The 16,701-nt window shown below is 41.5% G+C and overlaps 1 protein-coding gene across 15 annotated transcripts in view; it reads right to left on the reverse strand.

The window, feature by feature from the left end:
- Positions 1-16,701, reverse strand: part of MACF1 (microtubule actin crosslinking factor 1) — a 331,328-nt gene that overhangs the window by 150,521 nt on the left and 164,106 nt on the right. For all 15 annotated transcript variants that reach the window (XM_047871166.1, XM_047871165.1, XM_047871167.1 and 12 more), the window contains exons 6-18: positions 9,848-10,014; positions 8,942-9,054; positions 8,735-8,841; positions 8,201-8,320; positions 7,952-8,047; positions 7,174-7,301; positions 6,992-7,085; positions 6,675-6,829; positions 5,614-5,890; positions 4,520-4,648; positions 3,194-3,271; positions 2,414-2,575; positions 501-605 (exon numbers count right to left, since the gene is read on the reverse strand). In XM_047871166.1, the coding sequence (XP_047727122.1) occupies positions 501-605; positions 2,414-2,575; positions 3,194-3,271; positions 4,520-4,648; positions 5,614-5,890; positions 6,675-6,829; positions 6,992-7,085; positions 7,174-7,301; positions 7,952-8,047; positions 8,201-8,320; positions 8,735-8,841; positions 8,942-9,054; positions 9,848-10,014 (1,731 nt within the window). The remainder of the gene's footprint in view (positions 1-500; positions 606-2,413; positions 2,576-3,193; positions 3,272-4,519; positions 4,649-5,613; positions 5,891-6,674; positions 6,830-6,991; positions 7,086-7,173; positions 7,302-7,951; positions 8,048-8,200; positions 8,321-8,734; positions 8,842-8,941; positions 9,055-9,847; positions 10,015-16,701) is intronic.

Below are 16,701 nucleotides of genomic sequence, written 5' to 3' on the forward strand. Positions count from 1 at the left end.
ACAAGAGACAGGATCTGCCCGCATGCCTATTTAAAATATATGGTTCAGGTGCGCCTAGGTGGCTCAGTCGGTTAAGCGTCCGACTTCAGCTCAGGTCTGATCTCGTGGTTTGTGAGTTCAAGCCCCACATCGGGCTCTGTGCTGACAGCTCGGAGCCTGGAGCCTGTTTCGGATTCTGTGTCTCCCTCTCTCTCTCTGACCCTCCCCCATTCATCCTCTGTCTCTCTCTGCCTCAAAAATAAATAAACATTAAAAAAATTAAAAAAATAAATAAATAAAATAAAAGATATGGTTCAATAGGAGTCAATCTCTCTTCTAGTTTCTCCTCCTATTCTCCTTTGTTTGTAGTCTTTCAGGGGCTGGGATAAAGAGAGAAGATCCAAGACAAATGATCACTGACACTTCGTTCAGGTGTTTCAGCAGAACGAAGTCTCTGATTTGGATGCTTCCACTATGACCACCCTAAGCACTTGACCCTCACACATTCTCAAGTCACATACCTCCACAGTCTGCTTGGCTGGGTGGTTCTCAAGTGACAGCAGCTCTGCTGTATCTTGTAGAGACCGAAACACATCCTGTTTCTCCTCCAGCTGCATTGTCAACTCCTGAAAGTTGAATTCAACTAGATGCAGTAAGTGCGATTAAGGGGAGAGGAGCAATAAAGAAAAAGTTGTGTTCCCTGCCCCCACTTTAAAGGGGCCTCCAACACAGGGTTAGTGCCAAAATGAGAGGAATAAATAGCACATGCCAGAGGATTTCGAAGAGCAAAAATGCTAGAATTACTGGACAATGATTTACAAAGGATATGGGGCCTGGGCCAGACCTGAAAAAGCAGGGGAACACAGGTGAGCAATGGAGACAGAGGAAGGAAATAACTTGGCAGGAGTGGCTGGTTCACGTCCCATACCTGACACACCCTGAGATCCCAATCAGTGACTCACTGGCTTTGCTCAGACTATTCCCTCAGCCTACAGTGCCCTCCTCTGGTTTTATATTCTGTTAACACTACAGGACCCAATTTAGATGCTAGCTTTTCTATAAAGCTGGGTGCTGATCCTTGCTGTCACATTTGATCCCTTCTTTCTAAGCACTTTCTTTTTATCTTTATCATAGCCTGATTTCCATTCTCAGACAGTTTACTGCATTAGAGCATTTACTCTTTTTTACTTTAGAAGAATCATATGCTATTCTCTAGTCAGAAGTTTTTATTAAAAAAAATTTTTTAACGGTTATTTCTTATTGAGAGACAGAGCACAAGCATGGGAGGGACAGAGAGAGGAGACACAGACTCCGGAGCAGGCTCCAGACTCTGAGCTGTCAGCACAGAGCCCGATGTGGGGCTCGAACTCACGAACGGTGAGATCATGACCTGAGCCAAAGTCGGATGCTTAACCGACTGAGCCACTCAGGGGCCCTCAGAAGTTTATATTTCTTTAAATCTAACGGAATTTAAAAGTATCTAAAGTAAGTGTGAATAAAAAAGCTTCCTGGGGCACCTGGGTGGCTCAGTCGGTTAAGCATCCGACTTCAGCTCAGGTCATGATCTCACCGTTCGTGAGTTCGAGCCCCGCATCGGGCTCTGTGCTGATACCTCAGGGCCTGGAGCCTGCTTCCGATTCTGTGTCTCCCTCTCTCTCTGCTCCTCCCCCACTCACACTCTACCTGTCTCCCTCTCTCAAAAATAAACATTAAAAATTTTTTTTAAGAAAGCTTCCTATTTGCATAGAGTTTATAATATCTTTAAAATGCTGAGATGTGGAAATACACTTAGAAAGAAAACAACCCCATTGTATTGACTGAAAAAGAACAAACGAATGTTGTCGTTGTCCAATATTCAATTTCCCTTCCCGTCTTACAAATGAAGATATTTGACCAAAAAATTATTAAATGAATTTAACAGAATTCAGAATATATGAAAAGCCAAGAGTATGCTTCAGTTAAACAACAGTAAGCCCTATACTAAATGCTTTGCCCATATTAGCTTAGTCAATCTTTTACACAAGTCTTTGAAGTGATACTATAATCCCATTTCACAGAGGTCCAGAGAGATTAAATGACTGGCCCAAGGTCACAGAGCCAGTTAGTGGAGAAGTAAGAATTGGAACTCAGGTCTCTCACTCCAAAGCCTACCATCCTAAACACAAAGCTATTCTGAAACAACTCGACTTGCAGTCCAATACTCTCATTGTCCAAGACATTGCCTTTCTAAATGCATTCTAAGTAAATTCATTCTAGGACTTGGTTTCCCCTCTCTCCATGTACACTTCTCACATGCACAGATGCATTAAGCAGGGGGTTCCTATTTCTACCCAGAAGAATGCAAATCCAGAAATCCAAGTTCTCAAAAGATTAGCCTCTCTCTGTCTCCTTCTGCTATTACATAAATATGACAGGTCTGTTGTGCTAGACTCACAGAGAAGTAATTTCTTTTGGCTGAGATATTGGGATTGTTGTCACTCCAATCATATGCGAGTTCCTCCTCCTCCTTCTCATTCAACCAGATCAACTCAGCTGTAGCTCTGGAGACAAATTTATGCAGGCTCTGAAGGTGCCTCATCCGGAAGCTGGAAGTTTCCTAGACAAAGCAGGGATTACATGGTTAGACTGCCAGGCTTTCATCTGTAGAAGATAGCACATGTGACATCAAAGCAAAGAATAATGCAGGAAATAAATTTAGCCTTGATTTTTCATCTCTGGGTGCTCCTCATGGACTCAAATTTAAATTTAGTACAAGTTTAGCACAGGACTCCCAGAGCCCTGGTCAATCCTAGCAAGAAGTTACAACTCACCAGGCTTCTGTGGGGCTCCCTGAATAAAGAATGATCCTAGGCCTGTCCTACTCTGGACAATCTTGAAAGATGGGAATGAAGAAAAGATAGAAGAAGAGTCTCCTTCCTACCAACCTCAAACTTTTTGTTCTGGTGTCTCAAAGCATATACAGGCACTGCTTTGGTAAGACACGGAAACTGGGACAGGTTCTACTTAATTTAAACTTTCTGGGGCAGTGATTTCTGATCCACTAAGAAAATTGAGAAAATGTTGTAATACATATGAACAATTGCACAGTAAATGATATAACCTAATAAGCAGAAAACCAAAACAGGGCCAAACCGCAGACTTTCTGAATTAGGGAAGACAGTTGTTTGGAAGGAACTAGACAGTCCATGAAGAGAACAAAAGAGTCAAAACTCACCTTCAGTTTACAATACTGTGTCTCCAGCTTTCCAAGAGTTTCAGCATAACTGGTATGGAAATTCTGGGACATTTTTCCCTGATAAAAAATGAAATAAAGATGTATTAGAGAAAGAGTAAGTAAACTATATGTACAGTATGTTTTCAACTATGTCTGCACATAGTTAGGGACTGATTACCCCAGAAACAGAGTTGAGATAACAGATCTCTGGGTCAGGTTTTAAAGCCTGGAGAAACACTGTATTTTAACTAACTTGAATTTAAATAAAAAAAAAAAAAAATTATGGGCCAAACCAAGAAATAGACTCTTAATGCTAGAGAACAAATTGATCGTTACCAGAGGGGAGGTGGGTAGGGGGACGGGTTAAATAGGTGATGGGGATTAAGGAGTCTTGTTGTGGGGGCAGCTAAGCGTCCAACTTTGGCTCAGGTCATGATCTCATGGTCTGTGGGCTTGAGCCCCACATCGGGCTCTGTGCTGACAACTGCAAGGCCTGCTTGGGATTCTCCCTCTCTCCCTCTTCTCTCTGTCCCTTCCCCACCCCATTCAAAATAAATACATAAACTTAAAAAAAAAAAAAACTTAAAAGAAAAAGAAAGAAGATATTTTTATTCCCCCCCCCCCAAAAAAAAAAAAAAAAAAAAGGAGTGCACTTATGATGAGCACCAGGTGATGTTTGGAAGTGTTGAATCACTGTACTGTATACCTGAAACTAATATTACTCTGTTAGCTAACTGGAATTTAAATAAAAACTTAAAAAATAAAAATAAAAAATAAAGCCTGGGGCAACCATGAGTGAGGGACGGTTTAGTGGAGTGAACACAGCTGAGAGACTTTGTGCTTCCAGTAACTCTGGGAGGTTTCTAGCAAAACTTATGCCTGATGATTCCCAAACTACTCGGCTGCTTTTTTGCAGGGGAAAGTTGAAATTACAAATGGGAAGACAGAATGAGTGAGGGAGAGACTGAGTGAGTAGTTTTTCTATTCCAGCACGCCCTACAGGCAGGAGGTGAAGTGGAAACAAGATGAGGTTCTGGAGCAGGACTGTTTGGAAACTGCACCCACCATGCACTGATTCTGACCTTAGCTTTCAGAATTGCTACTCCTTTTAGTAAAAACGGGTTAATAAAAATACCTTGCTCATAAGGGCATTTCAAAGAGCAAAAGAGACACTTGATGTGGAAAGGGAATTTGGTGGAAAGTGCTGCTCATGGTTCTCATTCTTTTCCAGAGCCTCCTTCTCCCTAGAGACAGCTGCACTGTGCACGCTACCCCGTTACCCATCCCACCCCACCCCGCTCCGTGATGGATTCTGAATGCACACACCTCATACAGCCTGGCCTCTTTGACACTTGAGCCCAGTTCTTCCACACTGGTGTGGATGTGCTGTTGTGTCTCCAGCTGCAACTCCACACTAGGCAGGTCATTGCCCCACTCTGCTCGCTCCAGTTTCATCTGGAAAAGAAAAGATATGTATTTCATTGGTGAATCAGCAAAAAAAGAAAATTTTCAGAACTGATGTTTGGGCAAGGGGGCTGAGGGTAGGAGACTGGGCAAGAGGACACCTAAGCCATCTCCATCACGGCTTCTTATAGGAAAACATGCCATTATCACCCCAAAGAGCTGGAGACTAAATTCCAACTCCTGCAGCAGGGGCAGCCTTTTGTTGCCACATTACGGGATAGATTCCTGAATTCACCAACCAGAAAGGTGTTTCCAAAGGCTGAAGGTTAACTTTATAGTTTAGGCATTTTCCATTATGAAGCTCTGCATTTCACAATCAGAGTGGATATAAGAAAGAAATATCTGAAAATATTAAACTTCATTCATGGCATCAACTATTGACCAGTTGCAGGTAATATTTAAATAGCTTGTCTTTGGATGTTTTTATTTGTCGCTACATGGGGAATCGGCCATCAGGGCATGGGAAGAATTTCATGTAAAACAAACGCATTAGAAGGATAAAAAGGACAGTATCGAACTTGAACCACTATTCTGGAATACATGCATGCACAGCCCCTCAGAACTGTGAGGCACAGCACTGCTTAAACTCCAGAGGGAAGACCAACAACAAAGAGTGAGGGATAAGCTCCTCTGCTGATGAGGGAGTTTCAGAAAAGGTAACTGAGATTTACAGACTCTGTAATTTCTCCCATGAGCTCCACTTAGAGTACAGTTAACTGAAGGGAATGATTCCCAAAGGGCTTCCAATCAGAAAAGCCTACGCTATCCGGTGTGGGACTTTTGAGGATTTGAGCTGACCCTACCCATTTAACATTTGAGAAGGGGGCTTGGGTTCCAGGCAGCATTAACAATTTAGAGTTTACGCAAGGGGCACAGAGCATCCTGGCACTCCTAGACAAGCTGCTGGGTCCAGTAAACCTTAACACATTGCATAAGCATTTGGAACATACACCCACCTGCATTTCTTCTACCCAAGACAGTAGTTCATACACAAATCGAAGATTGCCTTCATCCTCAGAGGATGAGATAGACACAAGTTCAGCCCGAGTCATGGGTTTTCGGAACCAGGAGGTAGAGGAAGAATGGGTTCCCTTGGTCAAGGGTTCTGCCTTCAGATGAGTAGTGGTTAAAGTAGAGGGTGGAGCCAATTCAAGTGAAGTGAAATGGCCCTTCCTATACAAGTTTGTGCACTCTAGACGCAGGGTGACCAGCTCGTCTTGCAGACGCATAACCCTGAAATGGAGGAAGAGAAAAAAGGAAGACACTTAAATCTATAATACACATTTTTTTAAGTGGGTTCCACAACCAATGCGGGGCTTGAACTCACAACCCTGACATCAAGAGTTGCATGCCAGCCAGGCGCCCCTGAAACACACTTTTTTAAGATAAAATATTCCCTATCCGTTTGACAAGGATGAGGTAAAAATAAAAATGAGATCATATCAGGAAAAGTGTTTTGAAAAAAGAAGTGTTATAGGAACACAAGGTGGTTTTAACATCTTCGTCGTTCAGAGTTGTTGAGGCAAATGCCAAATTACAGTGTTAATTGGAGGGAGGCAAACCAGTATCTGTTTATGTAACTCCTGGATGGTACAACAGAATAAACATGGATTAGGGACCAAAAGACATGAGTCTTAGTCTTGGTCCTGTACAAACTGTGTGACCTAGGTGATGCCCATCCCCTCAATGGGTCTTAGTTTTCTCTACAAAATGATGCGTTCGATTGGCAGCAGTTCTAACCCAGATGTGGTACTGCATCCCAGTAGGTCACCCTGAAATATGTGTGGGTGTTATAAGAGGCCACAGTGATTAGGGAATCCTACAGGTACTAAGTGGGCAGGGCCTGCAATAAGGGGCAAGTGTCCTCCACCATGAGAATTTTCCTGCCCCACATACCTGTAGTATCCCCACCAAGACACGGACCTCCAAGACGCAAGTTACAAGATTCAGTGCCAGACTCTTGATCTGTGAGCCTCAGCGATAAGCAAGCCCTCTGTCTGAGCCCCGTGCTCCTCACCTAAAAGCCAGCTCTTCCAGCTGGTAGTAATTCTCATCCCGTAGGATCTGGAGGTCCACCTGCAGCTGCCTGATGAGACCCTCACATTCCTGAATGTACATGATGACATCTGACTCGCACTGTACCGGTTGTCCCGATTCCAGGTGAGCAGCGTCCTAAGACAGAAAAGGAGTAATAGGAGTGGGAGAATGCCAGTGCCCCACCCACGAGGACTGAGGGAGCCGCGTGTGAGGAAGTGACACAGCTGGATTTCTCAATCGTGAATCTGGACCATCAGCGCACAGGGTGAGAAGGGGAGAGACAACACAGACACTCACAGCCTGCAGTGTATTCTTAGCTAGTGTCAGCTTCTCTTCACAGTTCAAAGCACCATTCTGGATTTTGTTCGCAATCTGTAGCAGCAATTCCAGCCTATAATAAGATAAAAACCGTAGTCACGTGCTGGGCTCAAAGCGGCCCGGGTGGGTAACATCAGGCTGCCGTCAGGCCCTGAGCCCACCTCTCCACAGCTGGGCGAAGCGACTTCTCTCGCTCCAGCATCTCGATGATGAGCTTTCCCCATTCTTCCTCCACATCATTTGGGTGGTAACCTTGAGGCAGTTTAATCCGGCCAAACTCAATCCACACCTGAAAAATCCCAGAGACACTCTTTTAGTCCGAAAACACAGCCGTGCCCTCAGGCCCACTTTTACGTGTTCTTGACACATGGCTTCTTGCATATTTACCCAGCCATCAGCAGTTTCTCCTGTTGTCTAATAAGAGAAAAGAACGGAGTACTTAGCAGTACCTCACCTCGAGGTAAGAGCAAAGAAACCATCTCCAAAATACAGGGACTACCAGCTGCTCTAAATTTTTTCATTCCTTCTACATTTTCCATAAATCCACCTGTCCTCTTACTAACTCCCATTCTGGAAAGGCCAAACGCTCAAACCTACAGCTTCAAATTCTCTAGGAGTGAAAATATGGATGGAAGTCTCTCTCCTTTCCATCTTAGGGAGAGGATTCGCTTCCCTCTGAAAAACAGGAAAACTCATTCATAAAACTCAGTGTTTCTGAATAAATGTCATTTTTCAAAAGCCTCTTTCAAAAATACAGATGGATGATGGTACCCATTTACCATAAATTTTCAACACCAGACTAAAAGTGATGTTGATTTGTCACCCTGAGAATATTGCTATTAATGCAGGTTGGGAAGAGCATGCCGGCAATCTAACAAAGAAGTAACAATCAGGCAAACCAGCAAACCCCAAGAATCAACAAAGGGTAAGTTTCCTTACCTCTAATAATTTATATAATTCCTCAATTCTTCCTTTTTCTCTCTCCTTGGCCAGAATTTCTGTTTCTTTGAAGTGTATATATTGGTTATAAAGTGCCTGCAAAATTAATATTTGGTGAATGAATGGATGCATGCAAGCAACCTGACCCACTTTGTATACCACCTCACCCCAGGAGCCAGCAGCAGCGAGCTCTGAGGCTTAATCCCAGCATTGAACTTTATAAAAGACAATTTAGGTCTGTGACTTTACCTTTAGTTCAACAGGGTTCTGGGGAAAAGATTTATCTGACATCAGTATTGTATGCTGTTTGATCCAGGGAATGAGGGAGTCCACTCGGCTTTGGTATTCTTGCCACCTGGAGTCTACTTCCTATTGCCAAAAGGTAGATATCACACACCTTCTGATTAGCGGTACACAAGACAAGCACAGGAGACAGTAGTTCAGGCCACCCCAAACCACATAAAATCCCTTTCCTCTCACTGCCTACACAGCTGTTCAGCCTAATGCGTGGAGTCCCAGTTTCAGAGCTCCTCAAGGGCTCTCAAGATGGGATTCAATTTCCTGACACTAGAATAGTCTATGCTGGATGCTACAAAATTAGCAATATCTGGACTCATTCCCAGGGACCAAAGACAATGACCATGTATAAAGATGATGTGGATTCAGTTTGCTCTGTATAAAAGTGCTCCGCATACAGTGAGTGCTTGAGAAACAAAGTCTAATCAATGCATTCCGCCCAAACATATCAAAGCCAGAAGGTATTTTAGGAAAGTTTTCTTTTACCGTAGCACTGATCCCTTCTCCACCCTCAGGGACTTTGGGGAAGGCATCATAAATTGAAGACACGTAAGTGATCACAGACTTTTCATCTGGAGATGGCACATCCACATCTGAGAGAAAAAGGGAAAGAAATTTCTTAGAACAGAGGGAGCTGCCAGCAGAAGGACAATGAATATAAGCCAAACAAACTCAACACCAGTCCGCTCTCACCTTCTGCGTCCAGTAAGCGGGTGACCCCCAGTCTTTCTGCTACTTCAAAAGCTTGCTCCAAATTCTCACGGTTGCTTTGGATTTGTACCCTTTCCATATCTACCAGATCAGGTCTGTAAAAGTCCACCAAGGCACGTGAAAGGCCTATACATCACACAAGTTCACACAAAGCAAACCTCTTAGAAGTACCCAGAGCTGGAACACACTAATTACATGAGAGAGAAAGCAAGACGTTTAGAAAGATACTAATCCCATTTTTAATTACATGCCAGGAACCCAGTGCTCCCTCATCCTAAACCCATAACAGCAGGTTGGTTGGATTTTATGGGAAAGCCAGTATAGGGTGAAAGCTGGGATGTGTTTATGATCATTAAGAGTGCAATAATTTTAATTTTTGTCATCAAAATTCCTATCTTCCTCACTCATCTCACTCCAGCCAGCTGCTATTCCTCATCCACTCCAAGTAAGCACCCACTTCAGACCCTCTGCACTTGCTGTTTCCTCCAAGTGAAGCCCTCTGACCCTAGGAGGACTGTGTGGCTCGCTCCTTTACAGCTCTGCTCCAGCACCCTAATCAGAGAGGCCATCTCCAGCCACCCGTCCCAAGTACAACAAACCCCATGACTCTCTACCCCTCTACTGCACTTACCACCATATAACAGAATGCATTTCTTTGTTCACTGCCTAATAAATAAACTCCATGAAAGCAAGAGCTGTTGTGGTTCTGTTCCCTGGTGTTTGTACCCAGTGCCTAGAGTAGCAGGAATTCAATACATACTCCTTTTTGAAGTGAGAAAATGAGTCAGAGTGTTGATCCTTGGTTCAGGGAAAAAGTGGCATTATAACTTATTGCAAGCAAGATGAGAAGAAGCTCCTCCAGGCACAGTGAAATCCCACTGCATTTACCTGTATCGGTGAATAAGTGCATTGAACATCTTCCCATCACTCCAGCAGGAGGAAAAGTTGGTACATTTGATCCCTGTGTAACCAGCTGTCACCTTCTGGGTCCACAGGAGAAGCTTCTCCTTGGCTGACATGTCCCCTGATTCTCCACTAATGTAGATGTCAGAGATCTGCCAAAAGATATGGCACGGGTACTTTAGCATAAATAAGAAGAAGCCTTCTAGCCTTCTCTTCTTCATGCATATGGCTCTTAGAAGAAGAGGGAGATTGAAGGCTGGTACAACTTTGAATGACAACTCTAACAGATATTCACTCTGTTTGGTAGTCAGAGATACAAATTAAAACCACGAGAGGTCATTTTTCACCTATCAAATAGGGAAAGTTTTTTGTAATGATATTAGTTAGTACTGGAGAGAATACCTAACACTGGACATTCTCACATATTGTACCAGTGAGAATACACATGCCCTAACTCCTCCAGATGAAGTTTTGAATCAAAAGTCTTAAAATACACATATACTTGATAGGAAACCATCAGAGACACACACACCAAAAAAATTTATACAAGAATGCTTACCAACATATGATAAATGTTACAGCAAAAAGCTATAGAGCTTAAGCTCTAATAAGGGATTGATTGGTTACAAATTAATAGCACATACACAGGGTGGAATTGTTTGTAGCACTATAAAAAGGTGTGCTTTGGCAAATCTTAATGACAAAAGAAAATGATCACCGTATGTTATGAAAAGAAAAAGAACGCAAACAAAACAATTTAATAGCGGTTTTGTTAAAAGATATACAGAATATCTAAATATATAGTCACATGTACATACATATATATACATACATATACATGCACACAAGGTATGTGATAAATGCATATATGTACATGAGGGTAAATAAGGGTAAATACAGGAGAGAAAGACACCAAACGAATCATCACAGGTATCTCGTAAGTGGTAGCATTATAGGTGATATTTCTCTTTCCCAAATTTTCTACATCATGTACATTTTTATAAGAAGAAAACATGTTAGTTTACAAAACCCCCAAAATCCAGCACAGGAACTACTTAGAGAGAGGACAGTTTGGGAGAGAAGAAAATGCATGCCTTTGGTTCCATGCAGACCTGGGTTTGAATCTCAACTTCAAAAACTGTAAGCTGGACCTCAGTCATAACATCTGTAAAGTGGGAATAATACCTACTACCTTTTCTCAGGATTGCTGTGATAACCGAGATTATATACTACAGCACCCAGCCCAGACATAGGGCTATGCTCAACAGAGTTCTGTTTGCTCTTCCTTGTATGGATGATGGCCTTCCTCCAATTCTTACTCCCACATAACACTAAATGCTATCTTGAATTACTGGCTATTATTTCATACATTTGATCTTATCTCCCCAAGACTATATAGGTTTCCTGGGGAGCCAGTACCACAGCTAACAATCAGAACTATCTAAAATTCAAGAGCAGCCCCAAGAGAGAGAGAGCTCCTCGACACAGGGCATGTTCAAGAAGAAGTGGGGATGTTGTGAAAGAAAAACTTCCAACTCTGAAACTCAGCGATCACGTTGCTTCCGTATATCACCCACTGCACCTAGTGTTGTGTTAGTTATATGCTGGACATTTAACACATTTAATTAATGATTATTTAGTTTAAAAATAAAACAATAAAAATAAACAAATGTATTTTAGGGTAAGGTCTACATAGAATCCCGAGACAGGCTACTTTTTAGACAGCAAACTTACTCATTAGCGAATTCAAAACAGTCTGTAGTATAACCAAACAAGTTTGAGCTCGTATCAACAATGGTTGTCTCTCCTGGAGTGAGACTATGGATAATTTTATTCTCTTTTTACTTTTCTTTTATTCACGCTTTAAATACTGAACATACTTTACATTTATAATGAAAGCTACAAAACAATATTTATCAATAAGAAAAAGAAAAAGCCTTTGAGTCAGAGAGACAAGCACTGGAAAGGAGGTATTTACCAGGAACATGACTTCACATAAATAAATGACCAAAGCTTCTTGCACCCCATCTTCCCTATATTTAAGATAAAACAATAACTTTATCATACAGTCATTATAAGGATTAAATAAAGCGATGTAGGTAATATGCCTAGAGAATGTGCATTTCCTTTCCATCATAATAACACACCATGCCCAGAACAACTTGGGGGCCAGGTGCTTTGGGCAGGGAAGGCACAAGCTTGTCAACAGAACACCTGTCTCTTAGCTGTCTCCATCAGGTGCAGCACTGTGAATGGCGTAGCCTCCCTGGTCGTCAGTACATGGGAACAATCAACAATAAGGCACTTTCAAGTCTCTGAATACTAAATTTACAAACTCAACTCATAGCAGATAAGATTAAATCAGGTAAAGATACTCTAAAATTCAGGGGAAAAAAAACAGGGCCAAGAACTTTCATACTTTATTGAGTACACAAGAAAGCTGAAGACTCCTAAATATTACTAAGATGCCTAAGAAAGGCTATGGGAACAAAAGAGCATGGGTGGCCTTCAAGGAGTTTGGAGAAGGGAAAGCCATAAGTGCTGCCTCCAAGACAGTGATGGTGAAATGGTGGCCTAACCAGCAGATCCAGGATTCCTGTCCCTTTGACAGGTGTATTTCTACAGGAGAAATCAGGCTACCAAACTTTGATGATGCCAGCTAGTAAGATCAGCCTGCAAATCTGTCCTCTCTACCCACCGCCTCTTTGCTCTGACTCCATGTTCAGCTGACAACCTTCCATTATTATTTGCTCACGATACAGACATCCTAAAGCGACAAAATGCACAGAGTGGTCGATTCAAATACTGTACCACTTGGCAGTTATAATTCATACTGTAAATTAATTGATTTACATCAATTAATCTCTAGCCAGTATGATCACTGTGAATCAATCCCCTAGAACTCAGTCAACAAGTGTACCAAAAAAAAAAAAAAAAAAAAAAAAAAAAGCAGAGTTGCAAAGCTGAGGGCCCAACAATGGATCATGGTACCCAAGCTATCATCCTGTGACTGCAGTAACAACAGCTCCTCCCTGATACCAATTCTATTCCAGTTCTCCTTACCAACACTTGGATGTGCTGATTTCAGTGGCCAGATACCACTCACCACTGACAGATCCCAGCACTTCCACTGCAGCCACTTCAGACACAGTAAGGTAAAACACTGCCGGGAACAGGACAGGTGGAAGTGAAAAGGGATACAATTTGAATACACAAGATGAAATCTGAGTATTTGGGCTATTTATTTTTTTAAAATCCCAGTTAGTTAATGGGTATTTTACGCCCAGTACAATCAGTCAATCTCTCTGGTGGCATCCTATCACAGTATTTTTGTATATTGCACTGAAAATAGTTCATTGAACAGCTTTACTTCAGATTTCCCACACAGCTATAATGAAACAGGGAAATGTCTGGATCCCTCAAGGAAAGGAAAAATACCCTGTTTGGACTAGGGCCCTTCCTAGACTGCGCTGGATGAGAAAAATAGGATTCTCATCACAACCATCTCAGTAATTACATTGGGCTTCTGTCCATCTCTTCATGTAACGTTCACATGTGATGTACACAGTGCTGTCCTTGGGGCTATGCAGAAGCTTCTACCTTAATCTTCCAAATACAGAAACCTGGCTTCAGTGTCAGAGAGCTCTCCCCCTCATCTGGGTTTTTAAAAATGAGCCATGTAGAGAGAGAGGACAGTCTCAACACCATCCTAGAGACTATGCGTGTCTACCTGAAGTCTCTTTCAACCCATGCTTTCCGAGGCTCAATTAATTCCTTCTCTGAAGTGTATCTAGAAACTTAAGGTGTTCCTAATAATTCAGTAAGTATTTATTAAACAAGATCTCATCTGTGTTTAACATTATTCCAGGCACCATGGAGAAGAACAAAAAAAGTCAAACACCATTTATTCATTCTGTTATTTCTTGACAACCACTATATAATAGGAGCTGCATTTAAGTTCTTTCATCTCAAGATAAAAAAGTCAAACACCGGGGCACCTGGCTGGCTCAGTTGGTAAAGCATGGGACTCTTGATCTAGGGGTTGTAAGTTTAAGCCTCACACGGGGAGGGGGGGGGGGGGGTAGAGATTACTTTAAAAAAAAAAAACTTAAAGAAAAAAGCCAAACATCAATTGTTTATTCTATTTTTCTTGACAACCACTATGTTCTAGGAGCTGTGTTGAAGTTCTTGGTATCTGAAGACAAAAACACAACCTTGGGCCTCAAGCCCAAGCAGTTTAGCAGGGGAGACAATATGCCACACAGATCAATGCTGTGACACAGATAAGCAACTAACCTGAAGGAGCATGCTGAAGAAGCTCTCTGAGATGACATTTATGCTGAGTTTCAAGACAGAAGTAGAAGTTAGCCAGTTGAAAAGAGGGAGATAAAAAAACAGACATGCTTGCCTTGAAAGAATTTAGGTGGCAGACTCCCTATCTGGCTAAAATAAAGCTACCCCATATAAGGTACTCCCCAATTTTTCCAAATGACAACAGATGGATGGAAGAGAGGAAGGGAGAAAGGGAAGATTTGTGGTCCTCTTGCATATATAAACTTCCGGAAATTTTTTTAGATATATACACTTATTTATTTATTTATTTTAATTTTTAATGTTTATTTTTGAGAGAGAGACAGAGACAGAGTGTGCGTGAAGGAGGGGCAGAGAGAGAGAGGGAGACACAGAATCTGAAGCAGGGTCCAGGCTCTGAGGTGTCAGCACCAAGCCCGAGGCAGGGCTCGAACTCACGAACCACGAGATCATGACCTGAGCCAAAGTCAGACACTTAACCAACTGAGCCACCCAGGTGCCCCTATACACATATTTAAAATTAAGTAATATATCTAATGCATTAATTTAGAATTAATGCCACTTGCTGTGATGAACACCGGGAAGTTGTATGGAAGTGTTCAATCACTACTGTCCACGTGAAATATTACAATGTATGTTAACTAACTGGAATTTAAATAAAAACTTTTTAAAAATTAGAATGCTTTTTCTACTTTTCCATTTCATAAAACCATGTTATCAAACCTCTTCACATGCATCTTTAACATCAATGTCTTTTTCATCAATAAAGCTACTTTAATTAAAAAAAAAAACAACTAAAGCTATTTTTTGAGTGAATATTCTAGAAAACTTCACCTACATTTCTTACTCAAATTTCTGAGACACAACAGCACTTTTTTGAATCCATGTTGTCACTGGAAATTCTATCCCCAGCCACAAGAATCCAGTTGCATAACATTGGATTAGGGTTTTTTTTTTTTTCATTTATTTATTCTATTGGTATTTATTTATGGTTTCCATAATGTGAACACTTGCTGTGTTTTTTATAAGTGATGTGAGTGATTTTTTAAAAGTTTTTAATGTGATTAAGACTTATACACAATTACATCCAACACTTCAAATTAGGAGGTTTATAGTCTGTAAAACAATAGTCTGTAATGAAAGCCTTCTTAAGTTTTGGTCTTTTTTGGTTAACCAATTATGTCAGTTGATTCCTATAAAAGTTGATTACCGACTAAACTAGCAGATGGTGACACAAATTCATTCATCCTATTTCATGAGCTGTATTTTCAGTGGGGGCCCAATAACAAGAAAAACTTAACAAAGAGAATTCCTCTTTTCTGAAGACTAATTTCTGGAGGGAAACAAAAATCTTACCATCTATGTAGCCATATGTGGGGGATGGGAGGGTCACATGAAAAAGTTATGCTGAAGGCCTCAAAGAAGCAACTGTAACATAGTAAATAGTAATATCCAATACAGGGGCTCAGCAGAATGAAAATTCATCTGGGTTAGAGGGATTAAAAATCATACTTAAAGAAGTGTGATTTAAACTCATCCTTGAAGGATGTTATCGAAGGGACAGAGAGAAGAAAAGAATTCTAGGTAGAAGGTAGATGCCAACAAAGACTGGAAGTTGAAATAAGCTGAAACTGGAAAAGATGGTTAAGGGGTTGACCTGGTAAGATAGGTAGATTTGGGGGACGTAGGTGGTTCAGTTGATTAAGCATCTGACTCTTGGTTTTAGCTCAGGTCATGATCTCACGGTTCGTGGGTTCAAGTCCCACATCTGGCTCTGTGCTGACAGTGTGGAGCCTGCTTGGGATTCTCTCTCTTCCTCTCTCTCGATGGCCCTACCCTACTCATATGCTCTCACATGTGTGCTCTCTCTCTCAAAATAAATAAATAAACTTTAAAAAAAAAAAAGGTACGTTCAAATGGAAAATTGACACGAGAGAAAGTCAGATAGATTATGGAGGGTTAGAATATCAGACTGAGGAGTTTGGACTTTGTAAGTCTATATAAGTCTCAGAGAACAGGACTGGATGTAGGGAGCAAACAGATACTTGATTCTCATGTCCTGAAGTTCCTAGCAGACCTCATTCCACTACAGAGACAGCATAGGACTGAAAACTTCCATCCAAGAAGCAGGTGAGGGCATAGTGTGGTTGTTCATTACAGATGCCTGGCTGGTTACAGGGATCTAACTGCAGCTGTGTTTATTACCAGCACCTGAGTTAGGCAACAGTCATGGGGTGCACCTTTCAGCATTCAAATTCAGGGTCTAAACCCTAGGTCATAAAATATGCGCATCCTTCAATTCTACTAAATGCTGGTAAACTGCTCTCCAAACAGTAGTTCCACTTTATACTTTCACGCATGAAGAGATTTTTTCCATCACTCTACATCTTCATCTATACTTGGTATTTTCAGACTTTTTATTTTCTGATGGGTATAAAATACTATCTTGTTTCGATATGTATATCGTTGGTTACTACTAGTGACAGAGACGTGTATGAGGCATCTGGGTTTCCTTTTTAGTGAATTGT

The sequence above is a fragment of the Prionailurus viverrinus genome, chromosome C1 (genome assembly GCF_022837055.1).
Source record: "Prionailurus viverrinus isolate Anna chromosome C1, UM_Priviv_1.0, whole genome shotgun sequence".
NCBI lineage: Eukaryota > Metazoa > Chordata > Mammalia > Carnivora > Felidae > Prionailurus > Prionailurus viverrinus.